Genomic DNA, 23,632 nt, shown 5'->3' with positions numbered 1-23,632 from the left:
CAAAAGTGATCATATTCAAGAAGCCATGAATAATATAGTTACACATATTATCCACCCTTAATTTAATTTTTATTTGTATTAAATAGAGGCTGAATAATTTGTCTATTTTTTTATTATTCATTTCGACCCGGCCATTTGACACCCCTATTAGTACAAGTATCGACGTCAACAAAGACGGGACTTTTCAGCAGCAGATATGTGTAGTACAAGTATATTGTCGTTAACAAACATTGCTACTTTCAACAAATTATTGAAGTTAACGTTAACCCCTTGGAACAAAGTCCAAAAAGACACATACAAAGGCAAACTTTAGACGGTCCAATGTCTTCCTCTTTCCTCGTCCCTTCTATTCTTCATTCTACTACTTCTGGTGCCTAACATTCTTTGAAATTAGAATCCCCCATTTGAAGATTTGCTTTTACAACATTCTCAGAATCTGACCAAAAAATTAAATAACAGAAAATAAAAGGAAAAGACCAAAGAAATTCATAGCTCTATCAACGCCCTCTTTCACGTTAGCACACCTCTCCTACTTCTCCTCCACCCCCTTTCATCTCTCTCTGTATAATTCACACACAAAAAAATCCTATATAGTGACCCTTTACCTTAAAAAGCTTCAATCTTGCCCTTTTTCTTCTTCTTGTTGAATCTTTGTTTATTAGAAAATAGAAACAATGAAGAATAGACATAGTGTTAAAGTATCTGTAAAATGGATTCCCATTTTCTCTATTGCCTTCTTCTTCATTGGAATGCTATTTTCTAACAGGTAACTAAATTAGATTTTGGAGTTTTGAGTTATGAAAAGTTTTGATTTTTATTTGATGGATCTATTTGTTTTGCTGAAGATTGTGGTCACCAACTGAATCCAGCAGTCAGCTCATAGCTCAGCATAGAAGGGATCAAGAACTTCAAGTTGTTTCTGAGGACTGTAATTCAACCAAAAAGGTTTCTTTTGATCTAAATCTAACCTGTGTTTCTGGTTTTGCCATGAGTTGTTGATTTTTGTATATTGAACTTCATTGTGGATTTTAGCTGCTTTTAAGTTAAAATTTGTCTTGTTTTGTGAATTCTTGAGTTCTTGATTTTGGAGTTGGTTAGGAGTTCATCAATCTGTCTGTTCTTTTCTGGAGTTTTGCTTTGTGGCTGTTCATTCTAATAGTGGATTTTAACTTCTATTAAGTACAACCTACTGTTTCTACAAAAAAATTGACTTATTGTTTGAAGCTAATTCTGGATTTTAGCATTTGCTGAGTTCATTCTGTTTTTGCAAAAATTATGAGTTCTTGCTTTCTGGGTATTGAAGCTAATTGTTGATATAAGCTTCAATCTGTCTGTTTTTTGAACTTCTTTTTTCTTTATTTCTGGGTGCTGAAGCTACTTGTTGATATTAGTTTCTGCAAGTTCAATCAATCTGTTTTTTTTTTTGTTTTTTTTTACCTTTATTCTGGTTACTGAAGCAAATTGTGGATTTTGGCTTTTGCAGATTGCAATCTTTTTAATATCTGAACTCTTTTGAGTGTTGAAGCTAACCGTAGATTTTAGCTTCTGCTAAGTGCAATCTTTCTGTTTGTAATTTCTTTCTTTCTTGATATATCTGAGTACTGAAGCTGATTGTGGAGTTCTGTTTCTGTTGAATTCAATCAATCTGCTTTGTTTTTTTCCTCTGAGTTCTTGATTATGATGATTGAAGCTAATTGTGGAATTAGCTTCTTTGAAGTTCAATCTATTTGCTATGTGGTTTTCATGAGTTATATCTTTACGGTTATTGAAGCTGATCGATGGAGGTTTAGCTTTGTTAGGTTCATTGTGTCTTCTTGTACTTTTTCATGAATTCTTGCTTTCTGATAGTCGAAGCTTATTTTGGCTTTTAGCTTGTGGCCTTACTTGACAAACTTATGCTGAATTGTCATAATTTGCTGGTATGCTAGAAACAAGGACAAGACAAGGATGTAATGCAAGAGGTGTACAAAACCCATGAAGCAATTCAGTGAGTTCCCTAAGCCATCATACTTTTGTTTTTTTCCCCTAACTTTCTATTTTTGGTACTAATGGTTGTAAGCCTGTTTTGGGAGGTCTGCTTAGATCATTGGACAAATCAATTGCTATGCTTCAGATGGAGTTGGCAGCCACTAGGAGTACACAGGAAATGAAGGTGGCTGATCAGTCTTCCAATTCTTCTCGTTCTCAAGATGGACCTCCGAGGAAAAAGGTTTTTGTGGTAATTGGAATTAATACCGCTTTTAGCAGTCGGAAGAGGCGTGATTCCGTTAGAGAAACTTGGATGCCTCAAGGGGAAAAGCTTCTCAAATTGGAGAAAGAGAAGGGAATTGTAGTCCGGTTCATGATTGGTCACAGGTATATGCTGTTACTTCGTTTCCTTATTGACATATGGATTCTAAATCCTGCATTTTTGCAATAATCTTGAGCTACTGTGTCAGTAGTTCTTAAGTTTCTGCATGACTTGGGTTTCCTAAACGGGAAATCAGAGAAAGAAGTTTAATCTTAATTGTGGATGCTTAACAGAATAAACTAAATTGGATTGAACATGCTATCATGTTGTCGTGCCTTTGCCTTTTTGTTTTTTTCAAATAGAAGAAACACGTTTTACAATAAAATAGTTCAGATGATTAATGCTGGTTGTTATTTGATGGACACAATAAAGTTTTAACCCTCAGAGAGAAATCGTAGGTGCTTTGAAGATGTAGCTAATTTTGAACAGAGAATTAAGTCGGACTGTATATTTTTATTTCACTTTTGGTATAAAGAGGCCTTAGTAGAAGATGTATATTCAGTTGTAGACATCATTGGGTCATTGTAGCTATTACAGGACTAGGTTTTTGGGTTTTTGCTTTAGGGATCCTGTATCTTTTGTTTCTCTTAGCACAGTCTTTGTGCTAAGGGCTACTTTCTCTTTACTTATATATAATCTGTTACCTTCTTAAAAAAAAAAAAAATTTAACCTTCAAGTTCTTCTTGGTGACAAGAATTTAACGACATAACTACTGTATTCTTTGTAAACGGTTGATTTAAAATGGTCTGTATATGAATGTTTAGTGTAACATATTGAGACTAAATAATAAGAAAGTTCTCTCTCCATTTGACTTCTGGAGATATCAAACAGAGAACGAGCAGTTTTGAATTCCTACAAAGAGCATTGTCTAGTACCTTTACTTTCAGTATGAGTGTCTTGTTAACTTAGTGTTAATACAACAACAACAACATACTCAGTGTAATCCCACATAGTGGTGTCTGGGGAGGATAATATGTACGCAAACCTTACCCCTACCTTTGTGGAGGCGGAGAGGTTGTTTCCAATAGACTCTCGGCTCAAGGAAAGTATAAGCACAAGTGCACAACAATAACGAAAAAGGAATACGGTAATGTAGAAGCCATGAAAAGAAGCAGTAACAACAGCAAAATAATAAGATGACCGAAGAAAAGAAACAACACGTAGTACTAGAAATCTAAGAATAAGAAAATGCGAGACTACGTACTAATACTACAACAATAATAAGTGGGGTCTGGTGAGGGTAGGATGTACGCAACCTTACCCTTAATACTACTAGTAAGAAAAAGAAGAACGCTCGACTAGCCAGTATCCTCCTACCCTAATTTACAACCTCTACCTTCCTATCAAGGGTTATGTCTTCGGTAAGCTGAAAATGCGACATGTCCTGCCTAATTACCTCTCCCCAATACTTTTTCAACTTACCTCTACTTCTTTTTAAATCCACTAGCCAACCTCTCACACCTCCCCACTAGGGCATCTGGGCCTCTCATTTTCACATGCCCGAACCATCTCAGCCCCGCTTCCCACATCTTGTCCCCCATGTCCCGAATATCTTCATTCTTGATCATATCTCTCCTAATATGCCCACACATCCATTCGAGCATCCTCATTTCTGCCACTTTCATCTTCTAGACATGAGAGTTCTTGATTAGCTAACACTCCGCCCCATACTACATAGTCGCTCTAACAACCACTCTGTATAACTTACCTTTTAACTCCCGGAGGCACATTCTTATCACATAGGACTGTCACCTTAGTGTTAGTATGTTGGTGATTTGCAGAATGTGTTTAAATTGCACTAATTTGATTTTTCTTTTTGTCCCATTTTAAATTTCAAAATTTTTAGTCCTCATTTTTAATATTTTTCCTTTTATTTTGTTCTTTGCTCGAATGTAGTTAATTGGAACCATAGAGAATGCTGCAGGTAATGTGAAAGCAGTTGATGCAGTTGGCTTCCGTTAGGGTTACCCCAAGCTCTATAGGGATGTTTGAAAATATCCGTCACCAAGTTTATGCAAGAGTCCTACTTTCCAAAGATGCCAAAAAGAGAGGATAAACTTTTTGAAACTGGTATCCTTTCTATATTTCATATGTAGCAAAAATAGTACTTAGGTAGTACTGAAACCATATATACAAGAGACTCTATCTATCACTAACACTCTCTATATTGAGTCTAAAACATCAATAATGGTATTAGTATATCATTTGTGTACATCTGATTACACCAAAAACTTAACAACAAAATAAAGTTTAACTTGATCTTCTGCACTCCATTCTCCACATTCTCAAAATATCTGGAGTTTCTCTCTTTCTAAATTCTCCACCAAACCAAACACAAGCAGGTATAATTCAGCATCTAGTCATGTCCTTTGCATGTAGTCCTGCTTCCTCCCAACTTTTAAGAGTATCTATAACTTTCCCAGGCATGGTCCAGGAGATGCCTTTGAGGTTAAGAATAATTCTCCATAGGTGAGAAGTTATCTTACAATGAAGGAAGAGATGGTTAACTGTTTCTACTGTTTCCCCACACAAAAAACATCTAGAACATAAGAGAGGCCTCTTTTCATCATATTATCTTGTGTAAGGATAACTTCCTTAGCCAATAGCCACACAAAGCAAGCAACTTTGTGAGTAATTTTTGTTTTCCAGATGTGTTTCCATGGACAATCAGCTATCTGCTGGTTGGAATGATTCATCCTTTTGTAAGCTGCGTTGACCTTGAATATACCCTTACTGCTGCCTTGCCACCATAGAACATCTGCACCTTCTTGTAATCCACTGAACTGTTCTAGTACACAGAAGAAATCCACCACTCTTTGTGCTTCCCAATCATTGATATGTCTTCTAAAAATGATGTTCCATCCTTGAGGTGTCCACATCTCTGCTATAGTCCTTTGCTGATATAGAGCCAAACTGAAGACTTCTGGAAAAGCCACATCCAATCTGCCAACTCCATGCCAATTGTCCTTCCAAAAGTCTTATTTCCATCAAATACTTTGATCTTGGAGTCATCCCTCAATTCACTCCACAGTGATCTAATGGATCTCCATAGACTAACCCCATATGGTGTAGTGACCTCCTTAGTCATCCATTTGTCTTCCGGTCCATATTTTGCTTTAATAATGTTTCCCCAAAGGAGCTGATCCTCCTTGTTGAACCTCCACAACCATTTCATTCTAAGAGCTTTGCTCTGAATTTTCAAGTTTCTGATCCCTAGGCCTCCAAATTTCTTGCCAATAGTAAGTGCTTTTCATTTCACCAAGTGATAACCCTTCCTTTCTTTGTTCCCATTTCATAAAAAGTTCCTCATGATGCTATCCAACCTATTGATGACCCTTGTTGGAATGGGGAACAAGGACATCATATATGTTGAAAGTGCATCAAGAACTGAGTTAATAAGAGTCACTCTGCCACCTAAGGATAGATATTGGGTTTTCCACCTAGCCAGTTTTGTTCACACTTCTCTAACACATTGTTCCAGATCCCAATTGACTTAGATTTAGCTCCTAAAGGCATTTCAAGATATATTGTTGGTAAAGCCCCCACTTCACCACCCAAAACAGCAGCTAATAGTTCTATATATGTGACTTCATTTTTAGGGTACAAAAAACTCTTCTTTCAGTTGATATGCAAGCCAGAGATTCCTTCAAAAAGAACCAAAATCACCCTGAGGTGTTTCAGTTGATCTTCTTCAGCATCACAGAATATGAGTGTATCATCAGCATATTGTAAATGAGTCACTTCTAAACTATTATTGCCCCTCCTAGCTACATCAAAACCTTTTATCCACCCAAACTGATTGGCTATTTTAATCATATGGTTGAGACCTTCCATAGCAATCACAAGCAAAAAAGGTGATAAAGGATCACCTTGCCTTAGTCCCCTTTCTGCTTTGAAGAATCCTGTTGGAGAGCCATTTACCAGAACTGAAAACTTGGTTGTTAACATGCATAATTTAATCCAGTTTATCCATTCTGGCCAAAACCCATTCTTTCTAGCATACACAGTAGGAAATTCCAGTTGACATGGTCATAAGCCTTTTTCAATATCAAGTTTGCACAAGATACCAGGTTTCTTTTGTTTTAGCCTAGAATCCACTGTTTCATCGGCTACCATTACAGCATCCATTATTGTCTAACTTTGATAAAAGCCATTTGTTGATAGTCCACCAATTGTGAAATTACCTTTTTGAGTCTCTCTGCCAGAACTTTGGAAAACAGTTTGTAGATGCTACCTATCAAGCTGATAGGTCTGAAATCCTTTAGTTCCTTAGCACCTTTCTTCTTTGGGATGAGAGCAATCAGTGTTGCATTAAAGCTTCTTTCAAAAACTTCCTTGTCATGAAAGTTTTGAAAAGCATTCATGATGTCAGATTTCACTATCTCCCAGCATTTGATGAAGAATCCCATAGTGAAATCATCTGGGCCAGGGGCTTTATCTATTGCACATAGCTTCAAGCACCTTAGCACTTCTTCTTCTTCAAAATTACCCTGTAGAGCTTCCTTATCCTACACAGTTAAGACTGGGCAGTTGTCGTAGTAGCATGCAGGTCTCCATTGAGTAGTTTCTTTTTACAGCTTCTGATAAAAATCAACAATTTCCTCTTCTATTCTAGCTGGCTCCTATGTTAGTTCTCCTTGTACCATCAGTTGATCAATATTATTGAATCTTTTATGTGCATTTGCTACTTTGTGAAAAAACTTAGTGTTCCTGTCTCCTTCTTTCAGCCATAGTGCCCTTGATTTCTGTCTCCATGAGATTTCCTCATTTTTTATCAATTGCTCATACTCCATGAAAAGAGCTGCCTTCTTGATAGTTTCTTCCTCTGTTAAAATTCTGTCTCCGAGCACCTCATCCAGTTCAGCCAATTGACTTAGTAGTTTCTTCCTTTGCTGTCCCAAATTCCCTGCCTCACTTCTGCTCCACTCCTTGAGTTTTGATTTGAGAGATTTTAATTTACAGGCCAATATAAAGTCAGGCTTGCTTGAGAAATTGAAAGAGCTCTACCATTCTTTAACTCTGTCATTGAAGCCTGCTGTTCCTAGCCACCAATTGTCAAATTTAAAATAGTTTTTGTTTTTGTTCCAAATGCCCCCTGAAGAGCTACTGGAGTATGATCAGATGCTAATCTTTGCAGTAGAATCTGTTTTATATTACTAAAACTATCATCCCACTCCTCAGAAATCAGAAACCTATCTATTCTGGAAGCCTTGTCTTGATTATCCCCTTTAAACCAAGTGAAGTTACCATCTTCTAATCGTAGATCAATTAGGCTCATGTCTTCAATGAAATCAGAAAATTCCACCATACCCCTTGTTCTCCTCCTACAATTCCTTTTTTTTTGAAATGAATCTTGTGACATGAAAGTCTCCACAAACAGCCCAAGGGCCTTCCATCAATCCCCTAACCGCCCCTATCTCATTCCACACTATCCTCCTCTCAATATAATTATTTGGAGCATATACCCCAGTTACATGGCATGAGAAATTCTGAAAATGTGCCACAAACTTGCAAGTCATAGTGTAGCTACCCATTTCCAGAACTTCCCCCTCCCAGCTTCTACAATCCCACGTCATCAAGGTACCCCCTCTAGTGCCACTAGCCTCCAGATGAGCAAATCTGATCTATCTACCCCCCCCCCCCACACACACACACACTTGTTTGATAATCTCTCTAATATCCCCTTCTAATTTAGTCTCTTGGAAGCATATGATGTCTGCCTTTCAATCAACTACCAAACTCTGCACTATTCTTCTTTTATCCCTATCATTCAATCCCCTTACATTCCATGATACTATTTTGAACTGCATGGAACCAGTGTAAGCATCTTCCCCCCTTACTCCTTTTCCCCTCGCTCTTGAATTTAACATCAAAAGTAACTAGCCCTTTTAGTTCCTGTTCCCCTTTGAATCTTGTCTTCTTACACACACTATCAAACTCCATCCTTGCTTGCTTGCAACTATCTACTTGTAGAAGCAATCCCAATGCCTCCTCTTCATGCCCCTGGAAATCTACCAAAGTAATTTGCCCAGCTTGATCAAATTCTTTTGGAGCCATAATAATGTCTCCCTTGCGGTAACTTGAATGGCTTGTTGTTGCTGAATGAGAAGAGGTTCTGCCTCTTCCACTTCCCAATTCTCTATTTCTCTGATTGTATTTTGTTGATCTAAATCCAAAGATAGTTCTTGAATTCCCCTGCTCTCCTCTTCTCTCTCCTACTGATCTTCTGCTGCCCTAATTAAGTCTAGAGAAGGTCCCCCAAGAACTGCCTCTGTTAAGGCCTTGTTTATCTCTGCACTTTTTCCATTAAAATCTGCACTTTGGGATTTTGCATGCGCCAACTAAAGGATCTCTGAATACATCTTGTGAGTTGGAATCTTTTAAGTCATTAAAAACGACTTGGGCTGCAAAGTCTGGCCCAAAGGAGTTATTAAAGTCAGCCACGTTATTGGGCTTAGCTTGCTGGCCCATTTTATGACCTTCATTAAACCCAACACCTGCCTCTCACGTGGACCCTTTTTAAAAATATTTCCACCTGTCACAGAAGTACTAACCACGTGCTTTCGTGTTGTAAAATCCCTATAGAGAGGGGATTTTTGTACTTCATTACAGTTGGTAGCCCTATTTGCCCGCTGGGTAAAGGTAGTACCTGGTTCTTGCACAGAATCTTCTTCTCCGATGCCTCCCTCTGCTAATTCGGGCGAGATTTCATATCTTGACTTGCTTTCCGGCCAGATTGGAATGTGATAGGGTGATTCCGTTACAAGAGATAGATACCTCTCTTGGTAGATTCCTCCCATTGTTCCTTACCAAAATTCTGGCCCACTCCAGGTGATTTTTGAGCTCTGTTTCTTCTTCAGTGGCCACCCATCCTCCACAGGATTCACCTATTTTTTAGAAAATTCTCTGCGACTACAGATGAAAGGGAATCCCTACTGCTTCGATCCGCGTTTCTTTGATTTCAATAGAATGTGGGGTACATCCTGCCATGGGATTCCACCATTCTAATCGCAATCTAAGCTTTTTCCAGAACCACTGCCCTTGTAAGGTCCTTTAAGCCATGTATCTATTAGGGAATTCAGTAAGAACAAATCCCCATGCATCTCATATATGTTCACCCCAATAACATTCTTCCAAGCTGAGGTTGACCACCTTCTAATGTCAGCAAGTGTTGGTTTTTCCTTCGCCTCTTCTCCAAAGCTTCCCACTGGGCATCTCTTCAAAGGCCCGTTGTCTTGTACCTTGACAGATTCAAGAATGTCAATATTTCCATTGTTGCAAGTCACCTCTGCTTCCCAAAGACTCCTATTCTGCCTTTTGCTATCTTGTACAGCCTTCTTATAGGGATAATTTATCTCAGTTAATCTTGGGGGAGCTACCACTGTCACTTCTTTGAGTCTTTAATGAAGTTGTTGATCTTAAATGTCATCTCATTCCAGCTTGCATTAAAGACTGGTTTAGGGATAATAAGTATTGATCTTCCTGCACCATTTAATGACACAGAATACTCATGTATCTCCCATACACATTAAATTTCCTGGTGCAAAAGTACTCTGTGGCCTGCTCTGATATTTTCCATCTCCTGGCCACTTTATCTGGTCCTTTGAGGCCTCTTTAAGAACAAAACAAATCCATTCCATGATCTTTCTGCTCATGGTCGATCTGCTCATCATCTTTCGACTTCTCTCAACCCATTCGTACCACTCTGTGTTGCTAGCAGACCACCTAGTAATATCAAAAGATTTGAACCCAGCATTGAAGTAAATCCTGTTCTCCCCCATACCGCAAGCTTGGGAAAAAGTCAAGAATGTAGAAAGCAACCACAGAATGTGATTCCTTGAACAAAGAAAAACAGAGAGGAAGGGAGGGAAATAGATTGTATCAGGAAAAATCGAGAAGGAGGGAAGGGAAGAGTAGAGAAAGAGAGATATCTCCTGTGGAAGAAGGCCGGAGAAGGAGAGATTCTCCCTCCTAGAAGGGAGGAGAGAGAAAGGTCTCGAAAAGAGTGCCTGAGAGCATTTTTTTGTTAGTCTCTAGAACAAAAGGCTCTTAGAGGATAAACTTGTATAGATGAAAAGGTGAATATTAAGTTAAAGCCAAGGAATTATATTCTCAACTCAAGCTCTCTACTACACCTGTCTCAGGAATCCAAATATAGGAAAGAGACGCAAAAAAATGCTCCTATCCTATACTTCCAGCTTACTCGGTTAGCAGAAGAAAACTAAGAAGCCTTTCCCTGCATCATGATGCAGCAGAAGCATTCTCTAGACACCTTCTTGCTTTGGGAACTACAGAATTTAGATATGTTTCAAACAAAGGCCAGATAATGCAATTTTTTTTTTATCGGATGTTCTAAAGGAGAGGAAATGATCTCCTATGACAAAATAACGACTACAAAGATTATTGGTGTTTTATTTACACATCTTTTTTAATGTCAACCTATAGTAATCTCTTAGGAGAATAATCATATAACTAGAATAACATTTATAATGGACTACATAAGCAAATTATCCCGATGGACTAACAATGCAAATAATACAAGTTATATGTTGTGTAAACACCACTAAGGGTCGTGGTGGATAGATGACAGGATCCCTCATCCCTCCACCCTTAAATTAGAGTCTCGAGTTCAAGGTTTTTTGGAATGGAAAAGATCTTGTTAGTCAGGGTACCGATGCGAGTACATACACCGAATAAGAAACCATCTGGTATAAACATACTAGATAGCACCCTTTGCTATAAAATAGGTCGTGCAGCGAAGAAACCACCCCTAAATCAATCAATTTGGAACTTGATGAAGAAAACCCCTTAAATCGCCTTAAATCGTGGTATGCTGATTGAGAGAGAAAGCAGAGCACGGGAAGGAGAGGCAACTCGAGTAATGGTAGGAGTGAACGAGTCAACAATCAAGGGTTATCCACTTGTTTCCATTAGCAGTAAAGGTGAATTCAAGTGGAATCTTAAGTAGATCGTCTGGTCCAACACTTCTGGTTTCAAACTCCTTTTCCTCACACTAGAAAACACACATAACATTTACAATCTCAAATTTGTTCCTGACCTTTTATTTTTGATCCAACAATCTTAAGATAGAGCGTAGAATATTCCAAGCATATCCCTTTAGTTTGTCCTTTATTTTATTTTCAAGAGTAAATATCGTTTGTCTAATTCATGAAAATAAAATAAAATAAAGGATAACAAAAGGGATAGAACCTTGTAAATAGACCCTAAAATTCTTAAACTAACCTCTTCTCTTTTCCTGTTCTACACAAGTTTTGGACCCTTCACAGTCTATATTTTCACCATTTTGGTGCAAGTTTTACCTCTCTCCATTTTTATCTTGTGAGTATGATAGGATGAAAGTGGAGAGAGGTAAAACTTGCACCAAAATGGTGCGACCTAGACTGTGAAGGGTTCAAAACTTTTGTGTAGAATGGGAGAGTTGTAATTTAAGAATTTTAGAGTCTATAGGTTCTAGAAAACTGAATTTAAAAGTGTTAGTCAGATCAACTTAGATTCGGCCAACGGTATTAATTCATGAAATAACTAAAAGGATATGTTTGGAATATTCTAGTTGGGTTAAAGGTGTAGAGTGTGTTTGTTGTGTAAGTGTGACCGTTGGATCAATAACTAAGTAATGCATTAAAAACCTGTAATATTAATATTCTTTTATGGTCTTAGATTGATCTCCACGCTTTGGTGGACCAGCAATCTCTGTTTTTGGGAGCCTGCCAAAGTCCCTCTGAGATAGAATATGTGCTCCCCACTGTCCAGCTTTCTGTGAAAACATCTTTAGGGGAACCTATCAGCTGAAAATTTGTCTTCAGGCTGTTTTCCACACAAAGGAGGCCATCTGGTTTGTCGCCTAATCTACCAAATACACAGTAGTTGAATTTACTTATTCCTTCATCCACTGTTTCCAAGTTTTTGTACCCAGGGTAAAGTTAGCCGTAAATGTATAGTAAGCTTGCTATGAAGAAAATTGGCTGTACAAAATGGATGTCAAGCTTTTTTGAACTTAAAGTTGGCCATCTGGTTTGAGGCATTAATCTACCAATTTGCACACTAGTTGAATCCGCTTTCCTCCACTGCTTTCAAGTTTTCAACTTCTGGGTGCAGTAGCTTGTAAAACCTTTTGTTAACCTGCTTGGGGAAAAGAATTAAAGAACCTTTTCAAAAGAGTCTTGGCAAAGTTAGATACTCTATTTGCTTGGAGAATTGGTATTAAAGTTTTTTAGTTGCATACAAGTTTAAATTCATGAAATTGACTCTAGTGCTGAACTCAAACGGTTTATTTCCTGCTTGTTCCTTTCTAATGTTGAAAGGAGGTGAAGAAACTAGAAACTGATTTAAATGCATATGCAATTTTTGGTGAGAAAATAATTTAAACCAAGAGGATGATGCTTAGCAAGAGAGACTATCTGCAGGTGTTTGGCAGATATTTAAAAGTATTTTTTGTTTGTAGATATTTGGACAGCAAAACACCTTTTGCAAAAGCTCAATTTGGGAGCTCCTGAAACTACTTCTAGGCCTAAAATTTACGCTCTATCTCGATGGTTTCAATAGTTTAAAACAAATGAGATTAATTTTCTAAAGTAGTTGATATAAGTATTATGGGAAATTTCCTCACCAAACCCCAAATGACGTGTCTGAAATTTTCAGAAGCAACACTACAGCAAAACACATTTTAGCTAATTAAGGCATGATTTTGTGCTGTTTAAGTTGGGAGGATACATTATAAACTTCTGTTCATTCTAATGTTAGCTCAAAGTACTTGCTATTAGATATTACCACTAACAAGCCTATACCAGCACGATGAGGATTAAAATCTTGAATGTTCCATTTTCATATAGTTTGGCTTAGACCCGCTTACTGCTGTATGATGTTTACCTGATACAACTAAATGTTCCATTCACCTGTAGGATCCTTGCATCTTTTGCATTTTCTCTGCTCCCCCCCACCCCCCACCCCCACCCCACCCCACCCCACCCCACAAGCTGTTACTTCCTTTTTTTGCTGTACTATATATTCGTAATATGTGTTAGTCATCACTCGATAATCTCATTGCACAAGGGTGTAAATGTAAATGCAAATGAATGTTACTGACAAATATCTATGTTGGTTATCCAGTGCAACATCTAACAGCATACTGGATCGCGCTATTGATTCTGAAGAAGCTCAACATAAAGACTTTCTCAGGCTGGTAGGGACATATTCAGAACAGTTTTGCTTTTATTGTTAAATCTGGAAATCTTACAGATTTTGGGTCCCAATATGCATGATGTTGTAGGAGCATGTTGAAGGATATCACGAGCTCTCTGCCAAAACTAAGATTTTCTTTTCTACCGCTGTTGCAAGATGGGATGCCGACTTCTATGTCAAGGTTGATGATGACGTCCATGTCAATTTGGGTATGCACTTGATATGTTTTCTATATATTTTTATAGTTCGAAAGCTAATCATCTTTGTTCACCTTGTATTTAAATGGATGAATAATTTTACAGGAATGCTAGCTGCAACTCTAGCCCGTCATCGGTCGAAACCCAGAATTTATATTGGGTGTATGAAATCTGGACCAGTTCTTGCTCAAAAGTATGTATGAAGCTTCACTAGCTTATGCCAATTGACCCTTTCAGCTCGTATTTTAGTTTCAACTGTAGTAACATTTTAGTTGCGTGAACTGAACTTTAATGTTGGTTTCTAGGACTGTAAAGTACCACGAGCCAGAGTACTGGAAATTTGGAGAAGAAGGAAACAAATACTTCCGACATGCAACTGGTCAGATCTATGCCATCTCCAAGGACTTGGCCACATACATATCAATCAATCAGTAAGTTCTGATAAAGCTTGAATTTGTAATTGTCCATTGAAGTCACTGAAGTCCTAATGAATGGTAAAAGACTTGAATTTCTTGAAATGTCCATGTAAATTAGCACGTATACTGGATTATTAATGCTAAAATTTATCCGTCTCGTCTCCATCATACTAAATTCTCCTATATTCAATCAAAAGTATCACTACATATAGCCAACCCCAACGTGTCTAGAATTAGGCATTAGTTGTTGTATCAGTATCATATTTTGTGAGATTATCAGTAAGTATAAAGGGTTTAAACTTTTAAATCAGGCCCATATTGCACAAGTATGCCAATGAAGACGTGTCATTAGGGGCTTGGTTTATCGGTCTTGAAGTTGAGCACATCGATGAACGCACTATGTGCTGTGGAACTCCACCAGGTATTTTCTCTTTAGTACTGTTATCACATTTATTGCTGGAGCAAGATTTCTTTCAAATTTTATGGCCTTGACAAGTGTGGAATACAAAAAGAAGTTCTGGAGTAGCTTGTTTAGTGCACATTCAGAATGTTTTCTAGTAAGATATAGCATAAACTGGTTTTCTCAGTAAGATTTTCTTTTAAGTGAGACTTTCCCGATAATGATTATTTTATCAGTTGCCATTCCTTCATTCCATGCCTAAAATTTTAATTTATGTAGACTGCTTGATGTTCTTCATCTTCGAATATTTTTTATAAAATGTAGTTCTAAGTTTTGTTGGCTATAGCTAATGCTGTATTTTGTCCCGGGCCTTAGTGGGCCTAACGGGCCGGGCCTCGCGGTCCCGGGCTCTGGCGGTCCCGGTCTTTGTGGGCTCAATGGGTGGAACCGGCCCGTGACGGGCCTAAGCCCACATGGTCCTGTGCTTAACGTGCCGGGCTCGTGGGCTTCGCGGGCCTAGCGGGCTTTTTTTTTTTTTTAAGACAATTTCTTGTAGTATCATGGCTATATTAAAAATATATATGTAGTATATATGTATATCTAATTATTAAAGTGCTTGACGAAAAAGAAAATAACAAAACAATAGTAAAACACTAAATTGTCATGCATAATATATTTTCTTGTAGTATATTATATTGTATCTTATGTATATATATTCTCTTATATATTTTCTTTTAGTATATGTATTGTATCTTATGTATATATATTCGCATAATATATTTTCTTGTAGTATATATATTGTATATTATGTATATATTTTCGCATAATATATTTTCTTGTAGTATATTATATTGTATCTTATGTATATATATTCTCTTATATATTTTCTTGTAGTATATATATTGTATATTATGTATATATTGTAGCTTATAAATAATTCTAAGTATAGACAAAGAAATATTGCGAAAAGAAGCTCATGGGTAGAAGCAATAAATTTTATTACCAAAAAATGACATATCTTTCTTAGTCATCCTTCCCCCAATGGAATGAGCACAACAAGGTACTAATACCACCATTAGAAGGAAAAAAAACTAAGGAAGATGTGCCAAAATACAAGTTACATATTATTCTATGTATTATCTCTAACAAATCTCATAAATCCTTCAAGGTTCGGAGGAGGTTGCGTTGGTGGTGGTGGAAAAGAAGCTTGTTCATCACCACTTCCGGGCGAAGCCGAATCCTCCGCAAGTTCCGCTATCATTTCTTCATAAGCTTCATCTATCGCCGGTTGTGCTTCTGCAATTCCAAAGTTTCTTCTTTCCGAGCGGATCCAATCTCTAAACAATACTGATTTTTCCAAGCTATCCCTCATAGACGCTCTATGATCACCTATTTGCAGTCTTGCTTGACTGAAAGCGCTCTCTGATGCAACAGTTGAAGCTTGAATTGATAAAATATCCCGAGCCATCCTTGCAAGAACAGGAAAATGTTTTTCCCTTGCCTTCCACCATTCCAAAAGATCAAAAGAGCCGTCTGGATTCTCCTTTTCAAGTCCCTGAGATAAATAAACTTGAAGCTCATTTAGATGTGAAGTTTCATCATAATTTTCACCTTGAGACCCCCTGAACTCCGTCCAAGATTTAAGAGCTTTTAAGCCCGCAACTCTTTTAGAGGATTGTGAGCTAGACGAAGTAGGGGTTGGAATAGTTGGCCTAGCATGCTCTAAGGCAAGTTGATAAGCATTATAAACTGTTTGAGCGTTAATCTTAATTGAAGCTTTTGCATCTGCAAGTGTCGCAATTTCCTCATTTGAAAGATCTAAAGCCTTATAAATATTTGAATACCAAAAATGAGGACCTCCCAATTTCATTGTAGGATTTAGCATTGCAGCAAGACCATAAATAGGAGGGATAGGAAAAAAATATTTTTTAAACTTTTGTTTCATTTCATTTATAGCAAGTTCATAAATATCCCCACCCTCACTAAATTCAACAAACAAATCAGATAGTGCTGCAATATAAACTAAACAGTTTGAAATAGTAGGATAATATTGCCCAGAAAATGCATTTGTTGCAATTTGAAAATGTTCTAAAAAATCTAAAAGAATTTTAACATTAGTCCAATCTTGAGTGGTAAGCATTTCATCATCATCTTCACCACCTACCCGAGAATTAAACGTTGCATTAGTAAATCAGTAGAGAAGTTAAAATACGTCCATGAAAAGTGCGGTGAAGGGGAAGAAGCTCTTTGGAATGCTCTCTTCTAATTTCCCTTAAACAAATAGAGATTCTTGCTGAGAGATAGCTGTCGGATAATTTCCATCTGGCTGGCTGTTTTTGATTGCCAAAATACACTCAGAACTTGTTGAGTAGAGCAATTTGTATAATATGAAACTGTTAGATTGAGAGCATGTTTGTTGTAGATTATGTCTCTGTCTAGATGATGATTTAGATTTCGGATTTCGAAGGACAGCGGAAATCCCTTTCTAATTCTTGTCAGCATATCCCTTAGATATGTACTCACATTTTTTGGTAATGTAATTTTGGTGGTGGTGAGTGAGGTTCATTGTTGTTTCTTGTTTGTGAGTAGAAGGCCTCCATTTTGAAGATTGACAATCTAGTGTTATTTTCTTCTTCTTTGAATTATTAATATTCTGGACTCCAGATTATTTTTGGTTGCAATGAAATTTTGAGGAAGGAAACACATTTTTTCAAACAGTAGTTCTTCCTCTTCAAACTCCTTGTTTTTTCGTTTATGAATTCTGATGAGTGAATGACTTGCTTTAAAAAGTTAGGCTTTATTTTACAGCATTGTAATGGAACTTGTTTTGTTTTTATTACATTACATGCAAGGAAGGGAAAAGTGAAAGGGAGGAGGTTTTGTGCGTTGTATCAAATTAAACTATATGCTATGTAGGTCCCATCAATTTTTTTTAAAAATTGCCCCAAACTTTTGTATTTTATAAAAGAGTCCACCATTTATTATTTTGTAACAATATTGTTTCGTTTTCTCAGTCATTTGATAGTGTATTATGTAGTTCTTTTATGAAAATAATAATTTTGTACTAAATTTATTTATGTTCAGGACTGGTTTGCGATAATATAATGAATGTTATTGATAAAGGTACTGTTGGGTATTTTTGTGATAGTTTTTAGAACTTGTGGGTATAAGTTATGTTTCATGTTTTTTTTTAAAAAAGTGAAATATGTTTTGAAAACTTATGTTTAAACACATTTTCCTTTTCAAACTTTACCCAAATCAAACTTTTTTAAACAAATTTGAGAATTTATGGTCAGACGCTAGCTTAATCTTGTTCGCATCCCATGCAGTACCACTAAATTATATGTCAAATACTGGGCGTTGATTTATTATTTTTATTTTTGTATAAAAGAATTGATCAATAAATTAATCTAATTTACTAAAATTAAAAGTTGAAAAAGAATCTTTTTTAGGAGTTCTCGAGGAAAATTGTAACGTGAAAATGTAAGTAATTGACCACGTCATTTGTTAACTCACAGCTAGACATTTGAGTTCAAGACAGAATAGATAATTCTAGTTCCTGCTGCATATGCATTTTGTTTGATCCACACCACAACTTATTGTCTGTATTTCGTGGATTTGGTCACCACTGTCCTTTTGTCCGCGGCAGACGGCAGATGTAGTGTATAAAGTATGTGTTCAGTATTGTCGATACATAATATGTAAAATATTATTAAAAATTTTAAAAAGTTATATTATGAACCCATAATTTCTAAAGGAGAAAGGGTTAAATAATAAAAACCTAAAGATTGCCCTCATCAAATTAAAATTTGGATCCTTGTATTATACTAGGACTATTGTGGTGTCCATTGGGATGTGTGCAGACAAATCAGAACTAGTATAACCATGCGTCCAGCAAAGACAACAAAACCAGCTTTTTACATGACTTTGGCCTCTATAAAACTAGGCAATTTGAGAAACAGATAGGATTATTTATTTCTTCTACCATTTTCAACTACTCATAATGTTTTCTACTTTGTCTCTTCCCTTAGAATTATCACTCAGCCTCTAATAATTTATGGCATGCATGGCTTTACGCAGACAAGTCTCCTTAGGGCAAATATATAATTTTGGCAAAAATTATTGTATTCTGCCGAGCCCATGACCAAGCTTCTATCCACCCTTGTGGACCTTAGGTTATTGTATAGTCTTTGGTTTCTAATTATTATCTGAAAGACATCGACTCCACTAATCTGAACTGGATGTTTGATTTTATGATATGATATTTTAAAATTAAAATAAAATTCTAGAAAATGGTGTACCTATACCTATAGTGACGAGCTTGTACTTGAATCACTTAGTTTTTGAATATTTTCTTACGATTGTATATGTCAATTATGAGAGACTTTGTTATTATTCGTCAGCTTGGACGCTTTAAACTATGTTGATATATACCAAATAATCATGATTAAGGTTAATGGGTATTTGTCTTTCCTTGAAATTAAGGAGCATCATCTCAAAATCCATGAACTGATCGATTGCCTAATTCAACTCTAATAATAATTTGAGGAATTACACATTTCCACTAGATTTGAAATGTATTAGCCGTTAATTAATATACATGGAGTAAATCTTTTTTCTTATAAGGTTCTCGAAACTCAAATCAACAAAGAGATGTCCTAAAATTATGATAATAAATTAAGTAAAATACTAGTAAATAAATAAAGGAGGAAAATTAATTGAAGCAGGTCCAGATGGAGTTTCACGTGCTCTCCGCATGCCAACAAATAAAAATAATGTCGTATGTCGGTTCAAAGGCGAGCACTTCCAACTATGTCGCACGTGATTTGCTACCTAAGCTTTCCCCTCCCCTTAAAACTCTTTACTTAAAACTCTTTATTTTACTTTGTCTAAAGCATATTACCTAATCCAAACAATAAATTGTCTAGAATAAGAATATTTAAATCTAATTTTATACCTTGAGTATATAAAGTTCAAAATTAGTGGGTTCTATAATTTAAAATTATACTTCATATTATATATATAAAAATTAACTAAATGTGAATTAATCTAAATAACTTTCATAAGCTATTTAATGATAGAAGCAAAAAGAAATAAGTGTGTCACGTTATTTTTGGCTTCTTTGTTTTTTCTTCAGAATTGTTGGTTAATCATCGACCTCATACGAATGTACTAAAATACAGAAAATGATACATTATTTTTTTGTTGTTGTTGTTTTGAAAATGTTTTGACTCTTCTTTCATCATTGAAAAACTAGATATAGCTGGTTTAGAATTGATAAAACGATCTCAGTATTAGATTTTTGTTTCTTTTAAATGTGATTATAGAAACACAGTAAAGAGATTTGGAATGTTCGGTAAGTAATTTGTTGAGTGAGGACTGAGGACTGTAGACCTTAATTTGCGTTGGCAGCTAGCTGTATCTTAATTACCTCAAGCCTGGAAGCAACTTAATTAAGTTTTCTCTTATAATAATAGTAAATATATGCTTCCACTGCAGCAACAGATGTGTCTTTGAATTAAAAGTCATACTCGTTAAAGCAAATTATATACAACTTTCTTGAAGTATTACCACCATTAAAGGCAGCGGTGGAGGATCATTGAATGTTTGAAACCTCAACGAATATTAAATTTAAGTGTGTAACACACACAATATATTGATTGTTGAATTTTATTAATTCAAGGAAAGTTTTCAGTGTAGTGGTATTAGTCTTGTTTTAGATCTTGTTGTCTCCTATCTTGCTTCCGCCCCTATTAATTAAGGGTGTGATCCAAATGCGATTCCCTTATAAGAAACTCTTTGCTCGACGGAAAATTGTTAGGTAATATATAAGGTTTTTCCATATCTGTTTAAATTTTGATGGACATAATTATTACTCGTGAAAAGTAGCAACTACTCAAACTTAATCGAGTTATGTGCAAGCACTGCAATTATTATAAGAAAAATAGAGTTATTTGCGTCCTCTTAGTCAGGGGCGGCTCAACGAAATTGATGGTCTAAAGCCGACGTTTAGAAGAGATTCAAAATTTATTTAATAAAATTGTATATATTTATGATTTCTTTTCTTTTTTGTTATTAATAATAGTTTTATGGACCGTCTTGTATATATTTTGGCCCTTCACTCGGTTACCTGCTAGATATCTAGTATCTAAGGTTTCAAATTTTATTGTAAGAAAATCTGCAGTTAAGAAAACATTTTTATAAGTTCCAACATCTAATGATCGTAATTTTATATACTACTAAAGTAGATTTTAAAATAATTTTATACATTTAAAATAGTTCAAGTTTATTTGAATTAAAAAAAGGACTTGATCTACTCTTTATAGGAAATAATTTACTTTAAAAGATATTACAAGAGATTTTGTTTTTATATTTTTATTATCAACGTCATCATCAAATTGTTATTTTGCCATATTTTATGTTTATTATGAAATTCAAGTAGTTATCTAAATAACTTCTATTTTTTCTAAATAACTTTTATATTCAAAAAGAAAAGACATAAATCTAGTATCTTTTTAATAATATAAAATTAACTAATAATGAAAAATTGGGGCCTAGCTACCTCTCCCTTGGGCCGACACTCCTCTTAGCCTCTTACGTAAAAGATGTTTGAGAATTATTATACTCTCTCCTGTCTATAATAAGTGATCCTTCTACCTTTTTTATTTTGGTCTAAAATAAATGTTCTTTTACATAACCATGAAAGTATTCATTCTGTTTTTCCAAATTTACCTTTATGTACTTATTCCTAAAAGGCCTTTTAAATTACTAACATTAAACAAGTTCAACAATAAATTAAGGGTAATTTAGTTAGAATATCTATTTTTCTTAAGATTTAATATTTTTTTAGTGGGCGTTTCAAAGGTAAAAAAATCACTTATTATGAATCGTCTCGAATTTGAATTATGTGTTCAACTTTCAGATAGGCCACACTTGGCTATTAGGGAGGAACTTTCGGGCTTCTAGGGCCAACCAATGAAGTAAAGAAAAGGGACTTTTCCCAAATTCTGAGCAATCTCCATCAATGCGCTTAATTAAACTTTTTTTTTTTTTAAAAAAAAGTCGAAATTTTAGCTAAATTTTGTAAGAAAAATAAGAAGTTTTTGTCATTTTTCTCACTTACGTGTCCAGTTACCATTATATAGCCCTGTGTACCATTTTCAGGATTTTATTTCCTTCTTGATCTTTTTATTTCTGCAACCATAACTTTGTACTAATTTTTTTATGGTTACTATCGAAAGTCCTATAATTAAAATAAGATAAAGGAAAAGTTTCAGTTTCAGGTGTTATATCGAGGAAAGGCAAACCCGAAAAGATAATTGCATTTTGCACAAACAAAATCACTTCTCACTGGGTTCCGAGTGGGAATTAATAGCGCAATTCCATCTTTTGGAAGGGAGAATTATTTTTCTTTGTATTACTTTCGGAAAACAACAATTTTGAAAGAATGAGGATAGAATGTGGGTTTCATGTGAAAGATAAACTTGTATAATTAAAGTTTACAAAGAGAAGCCAAAAGCTAAGTGGTTTCCGCAACGTATATGTACAAGATTCCAAAGCAGTGATCTCCTTTTTGGCTCTCCCGTCCCTTTTCAATGGAATAGTTCAAAAAGTTTAGGTTGACAATTTGAGCCCAAACTCATCTAACCCGTCCAACCCGCCCAGAGATTAATGAGTTGAGTTACAAACATTTTAGCTCATGGGTCAATTTGGCCTGAGCCCAAGTTAACCCATTATATTTTATGCCCATTCTAACCCATTAAGCAGCTTAAATACAACCCATGAAACTCACCCAAAACAAAAGGTATCTCAACCCAACTTATATAGAAATTTATTTAGTTGACCTAATTTTACTTTTTTTTTTTTTGTATTTTTAATTTTACTTCTTTTGTTTTTCTGCACCATCCACCCATCCTGCCCCCCTCCCGCAAAATCCCCACCCTCAAAAAAGAAGCTTTTTTTTTTTTTTTTGTATTTTCAGTTTTTTTTTTTCTGCACCACCAACCCCCTCCCCCACCCCCCTCAAAAAAAATTTTACTTTTTTTTATATTTTTAATATTCTGACCCATTAAGCAGCCCAAATACAACTGATGAAACTCACCCAAAACAAAAAATATCGCAACCCAACTTATATAGAAATTTATTTAGTTACCCCAATTTTACTTTTTTTTGTATTTTCAGTTTTCTGTTTTTTTTTCTGCACCTCCACACCCGCAAAACCCCCCTCCCCTAAAAATTTGTTTTTACTTTTTTTTTTTGTATTTTCAATTTTCTATTTTTTTCTGCACCACTTCCCTCCCCCTCTCAAAAAAAAAAAATTTTACCTATTTTTTTTTGTATTTAAAAAAAATTACTTTTTTTTTATTTTTAGTTTTCTATTTTCTGTTTTTTTTCGTTTTTCTGCATCACCACCTGCCCCACCCCCACCTCCACCCCCAAAATATTTTTCAACTTACACATTTTAAGGTAAAAGACTTTTTTTATGCTAGATGAGCATGGTTCTAAAACACAGGTCAAGTTGGGCGGGTTGGGTTATGACCCATTGTTTAGCCCATCTTGACCCAGCCCATCTTAGCCCAAGTACACTTTGGGCTGGATTGGGAAATGACCCATTTATTGATCTATTCCATCTTGACCCGCCTAAATTCAGCCCAACCCGTCCATTTGCCACCCCTATTCAAAACCCTCACTATTCAACTCCCTTAGACCGACCTTTAAACAAAGAGAGAGTACCTTTTTTCCTTCTCTCATTGCAAAATCCTTAATATGGAAAATACCAGCACAAGAATCTTAAAAGGATATGTCAAAAATTCCAGCATAATCTAATCGTATAGTTGTTTGGTTGAAAGTAGTAATAGAAAAATTGATCTCACATCATTAATGCAATGTTTAGTTGGCTATAGAAGAAAAAATCAATTCTTGCATATATATAAACAATTCTTGCATTATGATCTCTGCATAATTAGTATGTGAATAAAAAAAAACCTCTAACGATAAAAGTTTTATAAGGGTATGATATTTGTGTGGTATAAAAACTTCTCATTAAGGGGTAAAATAAAGAATTTAAAGTTAAATTATTGTCAATTATAAAAATATGTCATTCTTTTTTAAACGGACTAATAAAGAAAGC

The 23,632-nt window shown here is 35.6% G+C and overlaps 1 protein-coding gene across 1 annotated transcript; it reads left to right on the top strand.

The window, feature by feature from the left end:
- Positions 1 to 339: 339 nt before the first annotated feature.
- LOC104234739 (beta-1,3-galactosyltransferase 7) lies at positions 340 to 14,609 on the top strand. Its single transcript, XM_070172163.1, has 9 exons — positions 340 to 766; positions 846 to 945; positions 1,929 to 1,987; positions 2,083 to 2,355; positions 13,418 to 13,490; positions 13,578 to 13,698; positions 13,792 to 13,879; positions 13,992 to 14,117; positions 14,414 to 14,609. Exons 1-9 carry the CDS (start codon positions 675 to 677, stop codon positions 14,592 to 14,594), a joined length of 1,113 nt encoding a protein of 370 aa, XP_070028264.1. The 5' UTR covers positions 340 to 674; the 3' UTR covers positions 14,595 to 14,609.
- Positions 14,610 to 23,632: the final 9,023 nt, after the last annotated feature.

Source organism: Nicotiana sylvestris, chromosome 4 (assembly GCF_000393655.2).
Source record: "Nicotiana sylvestris chromosome 4, ASM39365v2, whole genome shotgun sequence".
NCBI lineage: Eukaryota > Viridiplantae > Streptophyta > Magnoliopsida > Solanales > Solanaceae > Nicotiana > Nicotiana sylvestris.
Note: the sequence above shows the minus strand (reverse complement) of the source record. Positions and strands in the feature narration are given on the sequence as shown.